The following is a 21,183-nucleotide window of genomic DNA, read 5'->3' on the forward strand; positions in this document are numbered from 1 at the left end:
ATCAAATATTTCTTTCTCCTCCTCCTTTTTTTTTTTTTTTTTTTTTTTTTTTTCGCTTTCATTGGAGGTTGTATTGAAATTTTGTAAAAAATGTGAAGATAGTAAGAAACTTGTATTTTATGTTCCCAAGAGGTAGTTCAATCGGTTGGGATCATGCTTAATAAAGCGAAAGTCACTAGTTCGAATCTCCCTCCCTCCTCTTGTACGGACATGTCAAAAAAAAAAAAAAAAAAAAAGAGTAAGAAACTTGTATTTTATAAAGAAATAATATTTTAATAGTATATGCAAATATAAGACTATTGTATAGTGCATTTAGATATAAAAGCAAAAAGTAATTTTATTCTTTAAATTAAAGAAAAATTAGAGAAAACATGTGCTCTTAGAATCTTAGTTGCTATCATTTTCAAATGAAAATATCCTTAATTTGGATGATTCATAGGTTCGGAGTGGGTCTCAACCGAGCTAGATTTGTGCCTTTGACCCGATGAAACCCTAATTCAACATACAAAACTAGAAGTAAACATAACCACATTTCATTGGCTAGAATTCATCGGACCACTTCATCATGACTTGTAATAAGCGCTTATGCGTATCAACGCATAACAGATTATTTTTCTTGGAGAAAAAAGGCGTTTAAAAAAAAACAAAAAAGAATAGTGCATGCTGTTTCATGATTGTAAATTGTAATTCGAGTACAAAAATGCTTTTAGAATGTGATTATGTCATTAAAAAAAAATGGCGGCCGAAGCATGTAAGATCTTCTGATCTTGAACTAAAAGAAACAGTGTCATTTGTAAAATTCCTTATCGAACACTTAACATAAAAAGAAAAAAGAAATGTAAATGATCAAATATCACAAAACAAGAAGATCGAACAAAGCAATTTTAAAGGCATCTTCATGTTGCCACTAACCAGATTACAAAATATTTACCAATCGGAAATTAAAATATGTAATATCTTCAGCATTTATGATATATCGGCTCATTAAAAAGCTCTGCAGCCTCCTTTTTCATTATTCCCTTTATCTGTATTGAAAATTAAAGAATCACAGTTAGCTGTAAGTTATGCAGCCTCCTTTTTTCAATATGTTATTATCTCAAGTTATGAGCTTCATTATATAACTTGAACAAATAGATTTTTACAATCAATAAGTTTGGTTTTTTTTTTTTTTTTTTTTTTTTTGTGTGACGCAATTAGTAGTTGACGATGTCACTCAACAGACAAAAATAAAAAATAAACTTCCAGAAAAAAAAAATTAAAGAATTTATCCCAAATAAAGGGAAAGGAGAAGAAAACTACCTGCTTTGCTGAAAGTCCAACCTCTTTCAGATCATCGAGCTGTGAAACAGAAATTGTTATAGTTAAATAAAAAAATAAAAAAAAAAAGTCTCATGAGTGTTTGAAATCAACCAAGGAATTAATTCATTTTTCTTTTAAAAATCTTTCAACTTACACTCTTAAATGGTTCCGGTGATTCTTCACGAAGTTGAAGAATATAGGTAGCCCTCTTCTCTCCAATTCCCTATATTTAAAAACAATGTCTATCAAATTCTGACATACAAAGTAGTCATAATAACATTTAAAAATTAGAAGTTCTGTTCACCTTTAGTCTTTTCAAATCCTCCCTATTGATAAGAGAATTGAAAGAAAAAAAAAAAAAAAATTCAAACAAAAATACAAAGGTTAGCAATTTTGTACGTAAAGTGGCAAAATTAGCAAACAAAATAGAATTTATATACATCTCATATCAACAGACCAATATATGAAATCGTAAAGGTTTATTACAATTTTCAAACAAATGCTTAAATCTGTTTGTCAGCAAATAATTGGATCTATTGTTCCCGTTGGTTACGATGACTTCCAAATAATTTTTTATTTTTTATTTTATTTTTCTAAGCAACTCACTTCTTTATGAATCTATGATAGTTTTTAATCATTACAATGTTTTTGTCAAGTTATTTGCTGCAGTGCCAGGACATGAAATAAAATGTGACATGACGTGAAATGTTATTTTTTATGTTATGAAATAAAATGTTATGGATAAAAAATAGCTTCATGAAAGTATTTGGTGGCGGCCGAACCACCACCAAATACTCACTTTTTTCTAATTATTATTATTTTTTTTTTTTTGCATTTTTTTTAATTTAGAAGGCTTTTTGGCATTTCATGAAAAAAATAAAAAATAAATAAACGAGCAAACGCCCTCAACTAACCAAAGGGGTCTTTGTCCTCAACGAACCAAATGGGCTCTTTACATCTAAATGGTAATTAAAGGGGGTCAAGGGTCACAAATATTAGTTTGAAGAGATGTGTGAATGAAGTGTTGTCCACCCACTTCCTGTGTATGCGGGTTGTGCTCCTTTGCACTTTTTATATCATTATTACTTATCAAAAAAAAGTGTTGTCCATGGGATATGTGTATTTTTTTTTTCCATCTTTTTTCTTTATAATTGGATGTGAAGTTCTTTTGTCATTACGCATAATGTTTCGAGGCTTGTTTGGGAAGTCAATTCTTCCTAATTCTTCTAAACCAGGTGGTCACCTGATTTGGCTACCCCCAAATCAATTTGGGGTGGCTCCCTAAGCGGTTTTGAGAGTGATTGAACTACCCCAAAGGTGTTTTAGGGTAGTTCAACCACTCCCTATGCCTTATGGGTGGTGTCCCACCCCCACAGATGCTCTGCCACCATTGAGGGATGGCTAACCGCTTTTTTTTTTTTTTTTTTTTTTAACAAAAAAAAAAAAAACTTGGACGGTGTTTAAGTAAATTTATTGTCTAAACTCATGATATTTTCGTCATTTCATGTTAAAATATGTATGTGCATGTTATATGCTCATTTTTTTATTTGATTTAATGTCGTCAACTAACAAAGAGGGCTCTTTGCATCTAAATAGTAGTTGGAGTGGGTCAAGTGTCACAAATGATAATTAGGGGTAAGTGTCAATGAATTGTCACTTCATGGGGCTAGGCGTATTTTTTCCTAAATAGATATATGCACTAACATAAGCAGTCACTAATTTGAAATACTCAGCATAAAACATAAAACCTTACTTGTTAGCTGTATTTAGAAACTTAATATATTCTTGAACAAGGGAGTTCTGCAATGACAAAAATATATATGAGTTGAATTGTGAAAGCCAAGTGAACATAAAGTAAATGTATTGGAAAAAGGGTTAAATCTAACCTTCATTCCAGAACTGCGCATACTTAATGTTTCCCAAGGACTACTGACATTTGCAACCTCCAATCTATCATAAACTCTCATGCTCTGTTCCGTTGTTGGTGTCTTTGGTTCCAAAATATTATCAGTAGACACTTGACCATAGAATGAAACATCAATCGCTTCTGGCAACTTTTTGTGTAATGGAGTTGAAGAACAAAGTGATTTTAGATTGTTTGATAATTCTCGTAGTCTTGCACTTATTGGTGGTGAAACACCTTTATTGACCATTATACTTTGGTTTTCTTTGTTTATGCTATGACCTGTGATGTAATAAACATGGTCAAAAATATAAATTCATAATATATATAGAATGCACATCTCATAGCTAGCAAATCAACATTTAAAAATCACATTCACATGCCACCAACCTTCTCCAGTAAAAGATGAAACATTTGTGCTATTAACACCGGAAGTAACTTGATCATGATGTTTCCCACCATGAAGAGCAATCTCACTAGCAAGAACATCCTAGAAAATAAAGAAAAAAAAGAAAAAAAGATTTATTTTTGGAATGTCTTCCATGTATTCAAAAGTATGAAAAATTAAATCACCTTATTTTGTTTAGTTACCTTATTTGGAATGGTAGTTTCCATTGCACTAGAATTTGGAAATGAGAAAGCTTCGTGTGAATGAATTAAAATGTTCTAGATAAAAAACAACTGTTATCATGAGATTATCTTGATATTTAGATACCAACTAAATTGGATATTTACCTTTTCCATTATAGAAGTAGGCTCTTTATCCTTTAGGGTAACTGCCAATGGATTTTCCTACACAAGGATATCAATTGACCTTTGTTACTGCTTTCAAATACTATAAAACATGATATTAAAGAAATGAACAATGAGATAAAATTACCACTTCTGAAAGCACCATCACATTAGTATGATTTGAAATGGACTTCCCCTACAATAAATGATTATATACTATATTTTTAAAAGAAAATAATTTATTCAAACAACATATTAGTCGTTGCGTACATTCTTTCACAACAAGAAGTTCTAGAAACCCTTACCTCTTCTTGCTGCTTCAAAGTTACAACAAAATCAGCACACGAGAAGGTTGCCTGCAAGAAGTGTATTAGACAAATTTATAACTTGAATTGTTTTTTTCATCCAATATTAAATAAATGACCAATGAGAGATAAAATTACCACTTCTGAAAGCATTGTTACATTGGTATTATTTGAAATGGACTTCCCCTACAAAAAAAATTGGATATATAGTCTATTTTAGAAAGAAATAATTTATTCAAACATCATAATTTTTTTCATCCAATATTAAATAAATGGGCAAGGAAAGATAAAATTAGCACTTTTGATAGCACTGTCACATGATATCATTTGAAATGGACTTCCCCAACAAAAAATGGTTATATACTCTAATTTAGAAAGAAAATAATTTATTCAAACATCATATCAGTTGTTGAGTACTTTCACAAATTCACATGCTTGTTCATAGTTTACGAAAATGAACATTATGTTATTAATTCTCACATTAGTTTGTAAATGTGGTAAGTGCCACTTTAATTAGTTTGTAAAGAATTTATAGTAAAAGCTGTAGTATTCTTAAAAAACACTCTTTAATCATTATCTTTACATGCTTTCACCATCTTTACTTAGGTAGTTTTGATACTTCACTTTATTTACTTATGAAAGAGGATGTGAAGAAAATGACGAGGTAAAGATTTTGTTAATAATGGCTTCTTTTTGGTGAAATATATACCATTCATTAACTATCTTTAGGGAAGACTTGTTTAATTAAGTAAATCGATATAATAAGAGAATAGTTTGGGAAAAATTCCATTTTTAGTTGCTTGCTTGATTTTATAATCTTTAAATATTAAAAAATAAATAAATTAAGCACACTGAACTGTGCCATGGAAATTTTGGGAAGCAAACTAAACCCATATATATATATATAAACAATATTAGATGAGAAATTTGCTTGCAAGAAGTGTACTAGATTAATTTCCAACTTGAATATTTTTTTTTTCAATGTATCTATATCTCATCATTTTCTAAATCCCTTAAGGTACATTCGAGAGAGTTTCTTCTGCTTCCCCTAATTATATATTTGTCAGATGCATCACACGTCCTAGAATATGAATTAAGATAACTTACATGCTTCCACAATCTTAATAGTCCATTGAATAATTAAACTGATCCATAGAGATAATCCAGTCTTTACACTCATCCTAATTCAGAATATAGATATAGATAGAAAAGGTTCGGAACAAGATATGGAAGCAATTCCAATCCCAGCTGCTAAGTTGGCACAGTTACCGGTTCACAACAACAAAAGAAGTAGGCGAAGATCCTATAGTTGTCTATTTGGCCATTTGTATGGCACAAAGCCCAATTGGGAGTATGGTGAAAAACTAATCGGTAGGGTCTTTTTCTATTGGGTGCTAGAACGAGTAAGAAGACTAAAGCTATAGCGCACTTCAACCAGAAAAGAAGGCGATATAGGCGTTAATTCTAAGATATAAAAACCATAACATATTATATAAGCGAAGTTCTTCACAACCAAATAAAAAACAGAACCAGTGGCTTCTTCAAACCTTGACTAAGAAGCCTAAAACTTGATTTTGAGATAAATTTTGCACGAAATCATAATGAAAAGTGAACAAAATCTTTGTTACTTGATACTCAGCCCAAAGTAAAAGAATCGAGTACCTTCTCAGATTTGGTCTGATGACTTGCTTCATCAAATAATTTCCTTAATAAGAAATAAACAAATGTTTTAATTTTACATTGTTATATAAATGAGGAAAAATGAATTTATTTTAACTTAATGTAGATAAGACTTTCCCATACATACCTTCCTTTCATTGTGAAAGCCATACCACTAGCTTTATTTTCAGAAAAATGCAATTGTGAAGCAGGATGTTTCTTCATGGTGGTGAAAACACTTCCAGGTAGTCGGCTCTTTTGTGAAGAAGGCACCAATGGTCTTGTTGAATTTTTGACTTTCTTTGTGGAGTCCGTAACTCGATTGATGCCTTGACAAGACCGAGATGCTAAACTTAGCATATACACAGAATCTTGGCAAAAAGATGGATTCTACATAATGAAAAAAGAAGTAATTAAAAAACTAATTTAGAAACCTATAAACTAAATAGCCTCATTAAGTGAAAACTGAAAGCATTACCAAGCAAGTGATCATCAAAATTCTGTTCATCCCACTCAGCGAATCTTTTAACATGCGAGTAAGTTTGCTTTCCCGGTATGGCACATGGTTTTCGTTCACATTCAATGAATAGACGACATTATATACAGCATATATGGACTTATTAAGTTTGGTACTCTCAACAAGATTAAGGCTATCAACACTCTTTCTTCTGGCATCCTTGTAGCCTGAAAAAGGCAGTAAAACATTAATCGGTAGTAAAAAATAAGACAAATAATATTGTCAACCTAAGTTTTGAAAGTTAGGAAAACCTGCTAAGTCGACAAAATTCATCTTGCCTACAAGATGAGTGTCCCCATTCTCACTGGGAGATAATACATGTACTATTAAACCCTTGTGGCTCTTGTGAGGAAGTTCATTTGCCATCTTTTGAACTGATTTACGTGAATCACACCAACTGAGATATAATTTGTGAAATTCTGTAATAGATTTGATCGGAACCTGGAAGAAGTAAAAAAGAAACATCACAAAGAGGAAACCAAAGAAATTTGTCCTTACATTACTGTCTAAGTCGATTGATGAAAGCAACATACAACTTGCCTGAGAAAGTCCTTTATATTGGATTTTGCCTTTATCTTCTAATACCAAAACTTCTGGCTGTTTTGGATCCAAAAGATCATGAACATGCTCCTGATAAACCTCATAGAAAGATATGGCAATCGATTTTCCATTTTTCTCAGCCATGGAAAGAATTTCAGCCATGGCTAGTGTTGCCAAACCTGGTTTCTCGTCAGATCCCTTCAAAATTGAATAGTTCATAATAAGTCAACCATATATACTACAAAAATGATATATTAATAAGTACCTAGAAACAAAAAAAATACTAGGAAAGGAAAATCCCACCTGAATTACATAAGTCTTTCCACTACCTTTTGCTCCACATGTAATAATAGTTGGGTTACAACCTTCAAAAACCCTCAAAATCAAAGGCTTTATCTCTCTCGAGAATATCAAATCATTGTCTTCGTTTTGCTCATAACAGTAATCAATGTCATAATACTCTTTACGACTGCAAGAGAAGAAAAGAGAGAAATCTTACCTAACATAAGGGTTGTCAAAAAAGAAAAGGAAAAATACAAGAAATTTAAATTTCATATTTGAAAGTATTATTGTTTGAAGAAAATAGAAGCTCAATTCAACTAAGCCTAGGACTTATGAGTCATTTTATTAGCCACTCAATGATGAAAGATCAGAGGAATGAAAATCTTGATCATTTCTAAAAATCAAGGGCTAAATCACAAAAATTCAGAAAACACACCTAATCCTCCCTTTGTTGCAAGAAACAAGGAAATCAAAAGAACAAATTTTTTGATTTATATACTTCAGAAAATGTTTTGACCTGCACAAAAATGTACCATTACAACCAAGCTAACCCAAATAATTATGTTGGTCCTGATTATCCAAGTAGTCCAGGATTTTCAAAATGATTTCTTTTCTTTTTCAACATTTTCTCACAAACCATATGAAGCCTAAATGATTCACTAAACGGTTGTTGATTAGTGAGAAAACTAAGAAAATAAAATTTGATTAATAATATTATCTACCCAAACTGGCTCTAGTGAATTCAGTTTAGTAAAGTTTTCTTCTATTCTAAAGTCCCAAGATAAATTTATAATGAAAGATACAATTTCAGTTTCTTTTCCCACAATTTTTCCAAGAAATCAGCCATTTGAATTCCTAATCAAGAATTCAAGAAACCCACTATCTAATTGCCAAATAATTTATAATTGAAAATCACAAATTCACCTTCCAATGTCCTTTTTTCTCCTCCTAAACCCTTATGCAAGAAAGCAGAGACTAACTTCCAAGATTTTATTTATTTATTTATTGGGTAAAATACATTTTGACTCTTCACGTTTACATTTTCTGTCAAGTTGGTCCTTGAAGTTTGATTGTTTGAATATGTTGTCAGCAACCAAACGAAGCATGTTATCTTTTATTTATCCTTCATTTTAGAACAATACCTAAATAATTTTGGCCGATTATCTCTGAAAAGATTCTAAGGCTACTATAAATATACTCTCAAAACCCCCAAAGATTCAAAGGAAATTCTTGTATTGAAAACAGAAAACAAGAAATAGTATTTAAGTAATGATACCTTCCCGGTTGGTCTCGGAAGGAAATGGTAACGCTGTTAGAAGCCTCTCCGCTGGGCTTGTTCACGGAGATCCACGGGGAGTCAGTTGAATTCTCAGTCTCGGAGCCAGTGAAGTCCCGGATTTTGGCTACGACTCGAACCTTTCGACAAGCGGTGGCCTTGGATGGAGTCGAAGCCATGTAACTTCTCAAGGTTTTGAATCTGACGATAGACAGAGGGCCAAAAGAGTGAAATTTCTTTGAGAGAGAAAGGAAAAGAACTGTGAGAGAGACAGAGAGAGGTGAGAAGAGCGGTGATTTGGGGAGCCGTTGGGCGTTTTCGAATTTTGGCTGACCTGGCGCTCACAACGCTCCTTTAAACTGGAGAGAGAGGGACACCATGTCACCATCGAATAGTTTTAGAGAGAGAGAGAGAGAGGGTAGAATCTAATAAACTCTTATATTTTGTTTATTAAAATTTTAGGTGACGAAAGTTACATGCCCAAGTTGATGTAAAAAGGCATATGGTTGAAGTTGACGGCAAATGATATTTTATTAGATTCTATCATAGTTTTATAGCATTACTTAGTTTTATAGCATTACTCACGGCTCCCTTCCGCAACAAGCCACACGATTGTCGAGTGCTCTACCAAACGGTGCGTTTTAGTCCCGGGGAGTCGGTTTAATAATATTAACTGGCGGAGATTTAGTAGAAGCTTTCAAAAGCTAAGGGGTAAATTGAAATTAGAATTATATTAGGAGATAAATCGTAATTTCCAAAGGAAAAATCCCAATAAAACCTCAAACTTCCAATCTTAAAACATTTTCCTTTCTTTTTCCTTCAACTCTCCGAGCAACCAAACGGAGGGCAAGCAACCTACGTCTATTGATTCTTGGGTTGCAACCAATGGATGAGAGGGCTGAGAGCATTTCTGCGAAGAAGATAATGTCGCCCTGTGATGTTGAGGCATTAAAGAAATGCTTGGAGGAGAACAATGGGGACTATGTGAAATGCCAATCTCAAATTGAGGCTTTCAAGTCTTCTTGTTCACTAAAAAAGCCAAATCCATCTCAAGAGTCTGAACCACAGCTCAAGACGGTGCGCTCTCTGACCTCGGACAATCCAAGTTCTTGACTTTGAAGAATACAACTGGGTATTTGTTTTTGTATTAGTTTTTTTATTTTTTATTTTTATTATTATTATTATTATTTTAAGGTAAGCTTAGCTGAGTATTTGGAATTTTAGTTTTGGGCATTAATTAGTTTCTGGTAAAAAATTTAGTTTTAAACTCAGAGTTGGCTTCGAATATGTTGTGAAGGCCTAACTATGCTGTCGGAATCGAATTTGAGTTAAAAGTTTTTTTGGGATTTGTTAATTACAAAGGATAACTGATATTCTTGGAGTTAACGCATTGCCTTTTGTAGTGTGAGGTCCTTTGGTGCGTGGGAGGTTTGAATCATGTACAGTCTTGTTTTCCTTTCCTGCATGACAGCTTGCTGGACATTCCTTTCTTGCAAGGTTCGCACGATCTGATGATAATGAGACTTGCCTTTCATAGATTGATACCTTAGCTGGAGGATATTTGTCATGCTTGACTAAGGAGTGATCTGCGTGGTTGATACTAGCTTGGTTTGGAAAGGTGTGACCTGCTTCTACTTGACCGGTGGCTGATAGCTTAACATGGATTGCTTTTGAATGTTTTTAATCTGGTAGAAGATGTTAAACTTAAGTCTAGTTCAGAAACCAATTGTTATTTTGTTATAGAGGTTGTACCTTGGATAATGTATAATTCTGTTGGAAATAATGTTTTGGACCTAAGAAACACTTTCTGTATTGAGCTAGGCAATTATACTATGTAAATATTGATAGGTCCCAATCAGAGTCAATAAAGATAAACTGATATTCTCCACTTTGGGTGGAAGTAACCACAATACAAATCTCCACTTAGGACCGGAGGAATAACACAAATATATATAAACTTAATACAACAACGGTTACTATTTTTGCTAAAGAAAACTACCAACATGAGTAAGGATAACCACCCACCTAAGTAAACTATCCATTACCCATTTTAACAAATATTGACAATAAAGGATAAAGTTAACAATTCAAGCTAAGAACTACTACCCACGTCTTATCCCATGATGATAAGGTGGATGCTGAGTCCTATGAGACACTATCATGCTTGCATAAATCTTGTTCCCACTTTGCTTCCTAGTTTTTTGCACATTATTTCCGCTATTGAGTGTTGGGGAGCTGCAGAGCCCTGAAAATTAGTGGCTGCCTAGCAAGGACGCCTGCATGGGGGGTTGTTTTGCCCTAATTGTGCCTTTTTTTTCTCTCTCTCTTTTTTTTTTTTTTTGTTTGGTGCAATTCTTTAGATTTCAGGTTTACTTGATTGATGATTGATAGATAGAGGGAAAGCTGATTGTGGTTGTATGTGCACATCAATTTTAAAACCATTGAGAGAATTGGTTTAAAATAGGACACTGAGGACTTTTCTTTTTTTTTTCTTTTTTATTTTTTTATCCACGGAGTAGGAGATTGGCGAAATCAGTAAAAAACAATCCGTGATAGAAGGGATTGCAATTTCATGCATTGACCAAAGTTTTCAGGATGTAAAAGGACAGTCTTGAGAGAATAGAGCTCACTTTTTCTTCGATAGGTTTAGAATTGTTTCAGTTCTAGTTGACTCAAGTATAGCTGCACTTGTTACAGATTATGCTTATACCTGGTCACCCTTGGCTTTTTTAATTTATTTCTACTCAGAGCATTCGAGAGCAAAGCCCATATCAAATCAAGTTTTGTATTAAGGTGAAAGGAAAATTCTAGTGCATTTGACTAGGATGAGGCTTGTTTGAAGTGAAATGTGATTTGTTGTCATGTGGAAACTTTAACTTCTCTAATAGTCTAGAATGTAAGCTAACTTAGACTAGCTTAGTCCAAGGATAGTATGGTATTATTTTTCTTTTCCAAACCAATATTTACCATTAAACATTTTTAAAGAATTGAAAGCACTATGTCATTCCCTAAGTCTGTACATGGAGTTGGCTGAAACTATTGAAATTAAGAGCTGAGGCCAGATATGATGCAGGAGAAAATTGACAAAACTATTATTTTAATTATGCATGTTTGTTTTAATTTTCCTTTTTAATAAGGATTGAGTTTTCCCTTTTGCATTAGGATTTTGTTTTCCCTTTTCTATTAGGATTAGGTCTTCATTTTCCAATTAGGTTTGGTTTTCCTTTTCCTTGTTAAATTAGGAGTTGCCTAACTTATATAAAGACATATAGTCTTTGTTATTTTTCAATTCAATTTGAACTATCAATTAAATTTAAGTCTTTCAGAGTTATTTATCTGTTTGCTTATTTGGGGCAATTATGGTCTTTCTTTACCCCATTGTTATTTTCTCTCTTCCCGAATTCCCTTTTCGATCTTCAATTCTTAGTTTCTATTGTTATCATATGATATCGGAAGAATTTTAGTTTTGTCCGGCGTTAGTTGGTATCAGAGCTTAGCGTCTTCTTAGGATGAATTTTTTCAATAGTTTTTCATGACGGGTGGTCGTGGTCGACGTGGACATGTTCCAAATGAGAAAGTCTCCTACCATGAGCGCAGTGTACAAGACGTGATGATTGAAGACTTGTAGAGGCAGGTTGCGGAGTTAACCCAGCGTCTAGTGGCGCAAAACTTGGAGATGTATTGTGATATTGATAGTCGCGATTCAAAATCCAATTGCGAGAACCTGTATCACAAGCCTGTTCTAGTTCGAGATGAGCGGCATGGAGACTTAGACTTCAGAGTTGAATTTGTTGTTTAAGAGTTTCAACATGAAGAAGACGTTGAAGATCATTCTCAATGTTTCGTGAATTGGAATTCTTCACCAACTTATGATACATATGTCGACGATCAAGATCTTATAGAGGTGGAGGAAAATTTTATTTTTAAAGATGAAGAAATAATTGATCATTTTTGGAAGATTTATATGCCGCATGAATGTGAGAAGATAAATGAATACTATGTGAAGATTGAAGTATCTCAATATGATATGATGAGTTTTCAAACTACTATTCGCAGTCATGTTGTGATGGGTTGTAAATTGTTTCTTTTTCAGTATCATGTTGCTTTGATGTTCAGAAGCACGGGATGTAATGGATTAATTGGAAATCCGAAAAATCGAGGAAAAGATGATTTGAACTCGAGGGCGAGTTCTTTCCAACCAAGGGAGATTGATGCAGGAGAAAATTGACAAAACTGTTATTTTAATTATGCATGTGTGTTTTAATTTTCTTTTTTAATAAGGATTCGGTTTTCCTTTTTCCATTAGGATTTTGTTTTCTATTTTCTATTAGGATTAGGTATTCCTTTTCTAATTAGGTTTGGTTTTCCTTTTCCTTGTTAAATTAAGAGCTGCCTAGCCTATATAAATGCATTTAGTCTTTGTTATTTTTCAATTCAGTTTGAACTATCAATTAAATTTAAGTCTTTTAAAGTTATTTTTCTGTTTGCTTATTTGGGGCAATTAAGGTCTTTTTCTTCCCTATTTGTTATTTTCTCTCTTTTTGAATTTCCTTTTCAATCTTCAATTTTTAGTTTCTACTGCTATCATACGCTGTTAAAACAATCTTAGTTTTAACCGGTGTCAAAATACTTCCTGAAATTTGAAATTGGTGATGGTCGAAACATCCACTTATGGTTTGATTGGTGGCATCCGGAGGGGGTGCTTTATGAAAGATATGCGCATTGTGTAATCTATGATGCATAAAGTAGGCTGGAAGCACGTTTATCTACTGTCATTAAGGAAGGTCGGTGGAACTGGAAACATAGTGCAGAAAATTAAATGGGAAGTGAGAACTCGGCTTTTAGCTAAAGGAAAATTCAGAGAAGACAAAGGGCAGTGAATAAATTTGTTGTACTTTGGGTATTGATAATGGGGTTTTGGTGTGAATTTTTTCTGTGTAGCTTGTCTGTGAGTTATCACAGCTAAACATATTGTAATACTGCTTTGGAATTGTTACACCAGTATTGGTGATATAGTTAGTTGGGAGGGTATAGTGTTTGTGATCATATAGTAGGTGAAGTGGCTTCAGTTTTCTGCTGAAGCAAGCTTTGTAAATAGATTTGTTGTTTGTTATAAAAAGTTTACTCATTCATCAAAGAAAGAAAGCGCTATGTTATTTATCCTTGCATGCTTTTACATTTCATGTGTACTGTGTACACTATCCTTAACTACGATGATTTGATGAGTGTTGGTAACTGTACCTCTGAGTACAATGTAAGTGATCTCTATGAACCTCAGTTTCTTAGAGATCTGCCTCGATGGACGTTCTACTGCTAGAATTTATGACTCTTTTTCGAATTAGGACTTATAAATCAAGAAACAGGAAGTTATTGCAGTATTCACTCTTTTAAGAGTTTCTTCTGAGAATGTTCTCAGTATAAATGGTAGATTATTAATTTTTTGGGAAGTTGTATGGATTCACTTATAATTCTAGCTAATATTTTAGTAGCTTTTTGTTGTTACCGTGCACAACAATGATGAATAATATGAAATCGAAAAGAGAGAGATAAAGAGAGAGTCGAGACATAGATTTACGTAATTCAACAATGTGCTTACGTCCACAGGAGAGAGTGCAGCTATATTTGCTATTCAATGATTTAGGGTTATAACATAACATATTTATAGGAAAATCCTAATTGTAAATATTTTGGAAAACCTCAAAATACCCTCCACAACTTATTTGTCTCTAGGCCCACATAAACTAATTACACCCAATGAGCCAGTAGTAGAATATGATCCACTTATTCCAACACTTCTATTTTCTGTTTTGCTTGAATTTTTTAAATCTTTCTGCAAATGATACTTCTGTGAATATCATGCATTAAGTTGGATGAAAAATCAATCTCCTCTCATGTCCGGGGTAATTTAATTTTAATTTTAATTTTTAATTTTTATTATTCTATGTTTTCCATCCACCTTAAAGGCTAACTGGGATAAATGGGACAAATTGACAACAAAACTTATAAAAATAGGCTCCGAATTGTATTGAGTTAAAGTTTATGGTGGAATGTGGAACTTAACTTTACAGGAGAAAGGTGTGATTTTTATAATATTAGTAATAAAAACATGAAAAAAACAAAAGATCTCTCTCTCTCGTAACTCCCAACTTTTTGCTTGATGCTTGCCATAAATGAATCAAAACTTTTGTCTCCATTTTTTTCGGTTTATTCTTTCATCAATGACTTCTCTTGTATTTTAACTAGAAAATTCGAGTTCTATGAAAAGATTGGGATCACAGTTTATTTATTTGTTAAAATTGAAGCAGGTTAAGAAACCTTCTAATTACTAGAAGTTGGAGTTGGAGAGAATAGATTCGCCTAGAATGAAAAAATGGTCTCCATCTAGTGCCTAAAAACAAGGGTGACTACTTGAAATGCCAATATCAATTAGAACCCTTGACTTAAAAAAACAAAATTTACTTTTTCTTCGCTCTAATTTCTTGTAGGAATTTAGACAACGAAACCTTTGTTTAAGAGCTATATTGTCGCAAAATTGGTTCTGGTTTGATGTTATACAATGTAGTGTGCTTTGAAAGTAACTCAAAGGTGTTTTCAAATAAAAAAAATGTTAGACTTTTCAAATTTTTTATCCAAAAGTTTGTTCACAAATGATGTGTCACCATCCCATAAGTTGGTAACACATTTCAAAAAATAATAAATCTTATGCGATGGTAACACATTATTTGAAAACCAACTTTTAGAGAAAAAAATTTGAAAAGTGTAGCATTTCTCTTCAAATAATGACTTGAAATCAAGACACGGAATTCACCTTGGGCATCAACATATAAATGCTATAATGACGTCAAGCAAATAAGTGTTGGGTGTGTTCTACATATTCAGTTTTACTTTCCTTTCCCATTTTCCTTTTTTTCTTTTGTGTTTGAGTTCCACTTAAATATTGTGTGAGATAGTGTCTGTGGGTATGTGTAATCTCTAATTGTTGTCTGAAATTGGCCATTAGGGAGTATGCCTGTTTAAATCTTCTTCTAGCTCTGCCTTTGGTTACGATGCTACAAGACATCACCTGAAAAAGGTCAAGCGTTCAAAGTGATAAAAAGTATTTGATATAATCTCACAAAAGCTGGTGGGGTTGTCATCTAGTAAGTTTCTTTTCCCCTGATAAAAGAAAATATTTTTTTTATAACAAAAATTTTATTTTACTAATGTTAAATCCAGAAAGCAACAATTAACTTTGAAACAGTCCAAAAAACTGAGATACATAGAAAACCAAAGTAATAACAGAGATATTCATATTGGTACATTTTTATTCACAACATTCATAGTGTTGTTACTAATCAATTTCTCCATCATCAGCAGTATCTTATTAAGCTACGCAAGCTCAATAGCTTACTATGTATCAAGTACAAAAGAATGTAACATTAGCTCCAAATTGGGGGGGGGGGGGGGGGCGGGGGTGGGGGTTGGAGAGGCGGGGAGTAGAGGTTGCTCATCAGCACGCATTACAACTCTTCCTACATGTCCCATAGTAATCAGGAGAACCAATCATGAATACATGATTTCTTTGACATTCCCCAATGGCAGCCCACCTGGGACAATTTTCATCTTCATCCGTGCATTCAGTGCCATCTGCTTCAGGTGAGACTTTTTCCCCACTAATAGATCTTATGTGGAACAATTTGGTGGCATACCACATTTCCCCCTCAAGGACAGGGCATCTAGCATGGGAGCTACTCTTGTCAGGAGATGCATTAGGATGAAGAGTGAAAAACAGAATAGCATTCCCTTTAATAGGTCTCAGGATGCTACTACTCTTTGTACAACTGGACCAAATCTTACCCAGCTGAGAAAGTTTCAGCAGCAGTTAATGAGCAGTTGTGAATTCATAACCTAGAAATGATAATTAATACAATAAGTTTTAATATCGTTTATCTCTCACCTCTGACTCAGGAAAGAGAATCTCACCACCCTGTGTAACATTTGAGAGGTACAAAACAACTATTGCCATCAAAGGCTTGGTTAATTCTAATGTGGATTTGTTACCAAAATAATCGTAGTTCTGATTAACCTCTTCGATCCCAAAATGCATAACCTGTAAGGGCCTGCTGTTCTCTGAAGGAGAATGACACGTCAGGTAAAAATATAAAGAAATACATCAGAATGGATTTCAATAACAAGAAACCCGTAACTGAGGTACCTTTGGGAAGGAAAGTCCAAGCTGATATTCGTTCCTGAATCCTTGAAACTACATCATCCTAGAAATAAAAAAAAATTGTCATTGACATCAATTTCATAAGACCATGGCATGGCATGTTAAGTCATTGGTCACTAGAGTATTCAGGTAGAAGCAATCACAGCATCTATATCACTAAAGAGTTGTCGTAATTTTAAATCAGTTCACCAATAAAAACTTTATCAACTATTTTTGATAAGTAACTTTATCAACTATTAATGACATGACTATAGACTATAGTCCCTGACAAATAGTCTCCAACAACGTCAAGCTACATCAATTTGATAAAGTCGCTACTTTAATGAGGTTTATAGAAATCCCATGCCTAGGGTATTCAAAAAGCAAACATTTTAACATTAGGAACACGTAGAAACTCACTTTTATGTTTAAGGGAATTTCTGAACTTGTAAGCTTCCAGTTCGTGACAACATGCCCTGAACTGTAGTCATTGCCCAAAATTGTTTTCTTCACTCCATGTGCCTAAGTGCAAAACACATTTTAGAACCCATCCAAAAGCATAACGAAGCAAGATGCTGAAAGTGGTAAGACAAGGATTATACCAAAGAAGTAAAGTGGTCACACTCCTCTTCCGAGAGAAAACCCTTGTATAAGAAAACCCTATCACAAGAAAGAGAACATCAGATTTTCAAAGTAAATGAGCTTCAAAAATTAAGTGTTCCAACAAAAGACCTAGTAGTTGAAGACTATATATGATTGCCCCTTTCTTGTAGAAAGAAAATCTCTGTATATGGTATAAATGCAGATTATCAGTATCATATCGACATCAAACCATATCTTTTTTTTGATGAATGAAAATTTTTAACTAACAAAGAGCTAAATTTACTTTCACTCCAGTAAAACTGGAACAAAAGCAGCAAAACTGCTGCAGACCACTCTTCTGCCATTGGATATAACAATCAAAGAAAAAAAATGGTAGTCCATCAAAATACCTGACCTTGGTTGCCAAGAGAGTTGGACAACCCGTGATGGGTCAATTCTATATGAATCAACAAAGTGCCCCAATTGTATTACAGTTTCCTTGTTGGCCCCCTTATCCCTAAATTCCTTCCTGCCACTGAATCAAAATAGCGGCAAAAGATGATAATAACAAAAAAAACTCAAAAGTTCATAACATAAAAATATTATTGATGAATGACAATACTCTTAAGGCTCGTTCAGAGGCATTATTCCCACAATCATGGACAAACGCTATTCAGCGGGCGAAAATTTTCAGCCAAGTATAATAAATGCATCTCAGAATGAGGAATGAATTCACATAGAAAGGTGATGGTATTCCTCTTTCTGCATAGGTAAGTGGGTTAATAGAAGTTAGAAGTTATATTGTGATTTGTATTGTTAGTGGGTTATTAGTAACCGTTCTTAGGTGTATATATAGGTGTTACTAGAATAGTAGAAGGTGTGATTTGTGAAGTTATATTGTGAAGTGTTTTTATGTGATTTGTAACCTACAAAAAGAATAAATGATACCCAGAACTGAGAAATGCATATATAGCTAGAATAAAGCCATTGATAACATTATAAATTCCATACGTAAAAATGCATATACACGACACTAAAAACTCTTATATTGAAACACATGTAGCATTTTTAACGAAAACCCAGAACAAGAACACAATGAATTCCCAACTTTCACTTAGAGCTGCTAGAATTCTGGATACTTGAGGAAAAATTAATGATACCTAGAATGAAAAATAGTCCCACACACTTATACTCATAGCAAAATGTGAGAATAAATCATTTGTGGCTGCAATACAAGAAATTGAAATGGGTTGTTCACCTTTCTGCGAAACAACTCAGAAAAGAAGTAAACGCCAAAAGAAGGAGAATTGAAAGAACGGACGCCATTGACGAGTGAGAAGATGATAATAAAAACCCAACAAAAGAGCTGAGATCAGGGCCAAGAGAATTTCAAGAAAACCTGATGATTTTGAAGGTTTTTCCTTTCTTCCCCTGGATGCTGCACTGAGTGGTAGCCCTGCATCAGAGGTAGTGAGGTACTACTAATCCTAGATGAAAGTGTTTCCTTTTTCCTACTAATCCTATCGTCTGGGAAGTTTTTTTTTTTTTTTTTGTTCTCTCTCCCTCTCTCTCTCTCTCTCTCCCCCTTGGGCGAGTCGTGAAACTTATTTGACGATCGTAACAAAGTTTACATTTCGGTAGATTACCCGCTACTCAATTTATAATATTTTCTCAAACTTTTACATATAAACACCATTTTTATAAATTTTTTGGTTTACAATATTTGTGTCGTAGACCTCCTCACGTGCTAGCTCTCCTTTGCTCTTACTCTTTTATCTCTGATTTAATGTTTAATGTGCACATTGACTGTTTGAACACTGGTTTGATAATATCTGAAGTATTGTAATAGTTATATCTCAATCTTTGTAAATTTCTCAGACTCCTTTTCAAGAAGATTCCAACGGACGCTTGCCCAATCAATAAGAAGGGGTTCTCTTCTTTTGGAAGACATGAAAGTTGCTGAAAAAATTGCTCAGCTCCCTTCCAATTGTGGAGATACATACTAGTTCCTGTAATGACATCCTTGTAAATTGCCACTTTTTTTTGCTATTTTCAGTAACAGTGAATTGTTGGTAATATAGTGCTTCATTATGAACATATTACATCCGGTATGAGAAATCTCATTTTTAACATGTTTGATTTGGAAGATTAATTGTGGGGCTCACAGATCTGTTGGTGTATTTGTTTTTTTTTTGGTGTATATACTTCTGTCCCTCTCTCATTGCTGAAAGAATTAATGCAATAATTGAGAAGCAAGATCAAGAAGCAAGATCCAGTAATGCCATTTTTTGTAGTGCTCACAATTTGACATTTTTAGGTAATGCTTCTTTATTTTCAATTTCAATTTACCTATGCCCATACCAAAAACACACTACTATTCAACAAGGTTGGTACCAGCATACCAATTGCTAGACAAAAGCAAAATATTTCCCTTCTATTCAACAAGGTTGCAAAATTACAGTAAATGCAGTGCACTCATATATTTTCATAAATTACACGAAAGGCGAAAAAAAAATGAGACTACACATTTGTCACCGCCTGAGTCAGCGGCTTCCAGCTTCTGCTCCCATTTCAAAGGGGGTTACTTCTTCTCCAAAGCTCTCTTCTTTTTCTCTTCGACCAATTGGATGAACCTCTTGGCGTCCATTCAGAAATAAAATTCAGCTCAAAACCTGCATGTTGGTATGATGATGACCAGAAGTACATCTCAAAGAAGAGAAAAAACAATGCTATACATTGCCTCAATTTCAATTTTTTCCAAAATATAACATGCCCAGAAAAATTATATCATGCCCATATTACAAAAACTCTTGGGCAACAAAGTTAAATTATTTCATGCCCAGAAAAATATGCCACTCCGTGCCCCCCATGATTTACCATAAACTCAAGCATAATATACACCAGTTTCTGTCCAAAATGTTCTGTGCATATAACCCAATGTTACAGTATAGGTCAGGAAACACGCCCAAAATCATAATCTGAAGTACTATAAAAACTCTAATCAACAAAACCCCAACAAAAACTCTAATCATCAAAACCCAATGATTCAGAAACTTGAATCCTTCAAAATCCCCTAAAACGTAAGAAACTACAAATCCTAAAAATGAGAAAACCTAGATTCAACCCACAAAAAATCTGAGATTCTGACCCAGCCAGATTTAGAACAATCAAAACTCAGATTCGAACCAACAGAAAAACATTCCAAATTTTTTTGGAGAAAAAAGAAACCCACTAAATATAGAAGATTATCGATATATAAACTCAAGCAAAAAATCAAGTTGCAGATAAAAAATCAAACATGAGGGAGAGGAAGACAAAAATAGGCTAATAGCAGAAAAATTAACCTAAAACCCAACCATTTTCTGAGAGACGGTGAGAGAGAGGGTGAGCGAGGGAGGGAGAGTATTAACCTAAAACCCAACAGTGCCACAGTGGGTGGGTGGGCGTCGCTGGTGGTGGGCGGAGGCAGATGGTGTTTGCGTCGGCGCTGCCGCTTCGTGGTGGCCGGTGGTTTGGGAGAGAGGGAGAAACTGGGTTCGGGTCGGGGGCGTTTCGTAGCCACTGGATGGTGTGGCCGACGGCGGTGGCAGCCAGTTGTAGTGAGGGAGAAATTGAGAGACAGAGAGGGGGGGCGGAAGCATTTGGGGTAGGTGGAAAATGAAACCTAAAACTAAAGGCGCGTTTCTGGTTTTTTTTTTTTTTATTAGAAGGTTGGGTTAACCCATTAACCAACCATTTTGCGAATAGTAAAGTTGCTGAATAATTTTAGTTTTAAAATAAGTGAAAATATATTATAAGTTCTTAAGTAAATGCGGCAAAATTAATAACTTTCTAAGTTTTGTTTTCGACAATTTATTTTCTAGGTCAATCAAATTACAATAAAATCTCTACTATTAAAAT

The 21,183-nt window shown here is 33.9% G+C and overlaps 2 protein-coding genes and 2 long non-coding RNA genes across 5 annotated transcripts; 1 reads left to right on the forward strand and 3 right to left on the reverse strand.

Annotated features, from left to right (window-relative positions):
- Positions 1–827: 827 nt before the first annotated feature.
- LOC132191541 (ATP binding microtubule motor family protein) lies at positions 828–8,847 on the reverse strand. Of its 2 annotated transcripts, XM_059606622.2 has the most exons (19): positions 8,514–8,847; positions 7,259–7,424; positions 6,956–7,153; positions 6,667–6,856; positions 6,377–6,582; positions 6,047–6,288; positions 5,902–5,944; positions 4,378–4,425; positions 4,240–4,290; positions 4,083–4,130; positions 3,938–3,994; positions 3,794–3,868; positions 3,593–3,692; positions 3,186–3,484; positions 3,053–3,099; positions 1,604–1,625; positions 1,454–1,522; positions 1,300–1,338; positions 828–1,025 (listed from the first exon to the last, which is right to left on the reverse strand). In XM_059606622.2, exons 1-19 carry the CDS (start codon positions 8,690–8,692, stop codon positions 960–962), a joined length of 2,145 nt encoding a protein of 714 aa, XP_059462605.2. In that variant the 5' UTR covers positions 8,693–8,847; the 3' UTR covers positions 828–959. The 2 variants fall into 2 exon arrangements, with proteins under 2 accessions (XP_059462605.2, XP_088369565.1); XM_088513439.1 differs by lacking the exon at positions 3,794–3,868.
- Positions 8,848–9,297: 450 nt separating this feature from the next.
- Positions 9,298–10,327, forward strand: LOC132167346 (uncharacterized). Its single transcript, XR_009438678.1, has 2 exons — positions 9,298–9,645; positions 9,917–10,327. It is a non-coding gene; the product is annotated as an uncharacterized LOC132167346 (long non-coding RNA).
- A 5,627-nt stretch (positions 10,328–15,954) lies between these two features.
- Positions 15,955–18,825, reverse strand: LOC132166949 (Oxoglutarate/iron-dependent oxygenase). Its single transcript, XM_059577816.2, has 7 exons — positions 18,542–18,825; positions 17,699–17,818; positions 17,304–17,361; positions 17,122–17,223; positions 16,708–16,765; positions 16,450–16,622; positions 15,955–16,353 (listed from the first exon to the last, which is right to left on the reverse strand). Exons 1-7 carry the CDS (start codon positions 18,607–18,609, stop codon positions 16,003–16,005), a joined length of 930 nt encoding a protein of 309 aa, XP_059433799.2. The 5' UTR covers positions 18,610–18,825; the 3' UTR covers positions 15,955–16,002.
- Positions 18,826–19,692: 867 nt separating this feature from the next.
- On the reverse strand, positions 19,693–20,961 carry LOC132165307 (uncharacterized). The gene is made up of 2 exons (XR_009438483.2): positions 20,694–20,961; positions 19,693–19,955 (listed from the first exon to the last, which is right to left on the reverse strand). It is a non-coding gene; the product is annotated as an uncharacterized LOC132165307 (long non-coding RNA).
- Between the last annotated feature and the right edge of the window lie 222 nt (positions 20,962–21,183).

This window comes from Corylus avellana, chromosome 2 (genome assembly GCF_965113065.1).
Source record: "Corylus avellana chromosome 2, dhCorAvel1.hap1.2, whole genome shotgun sequence".
Taxonomy (NCBI): domain Eukaryota; kingdom Viridiplantae; phylum Streptophyta; class Magnoliopsida; order Fagales; family Betulaceae; genus Corylus; species Corylus avellana.

Bases quoted from the DNA above. Each gene is read 5' to 3' on its own strand.
- LOC132191541 (XM_059606622.2), bottom strand. From the start codon at position 8,692: ATGGCTTCGACTCCATCCAAGGCCACCGCTTGTCGAAAGGTTCGAGTC. The intron at 1,626-3,052 runs GTAAGGTTTTAT...TCTTATCAATAG, and splicing joins TTTCTAAATACAGCTAACAA to GGAGGATTTGAAAAGACTAA. The intron at 1,339-1,453 runs GTAAGTTGAAAG...TCTGTTTCACAG, and splicing joins CACCGGAACCATTTAAGAGT to CTCGATGATCTGAAAGAGGT.
- LOC132166949 (XM_059577816.2), bottom strand. From the start codon at position 18,609: ATGGCGTCCGTTCTTTCAATTCTCCTTCTTTTGGCGTTTACTTCTTTT. The intron at 16,623-16,707 runs GTACCTCAGTTA...ATTCTCCTTCAG, and splicing joins TTGGACTTTCCTTCCCAAAG to AGAACAGCAGGCCCTTACAG. The intron at 16,354-16,449 runs GTGAGAGATAAA...AAACTTTCTCAG, and splicing joins TTCTCTTTCCTGAGTCAGAG to CTGGGTAAGATTTGGTCCAG.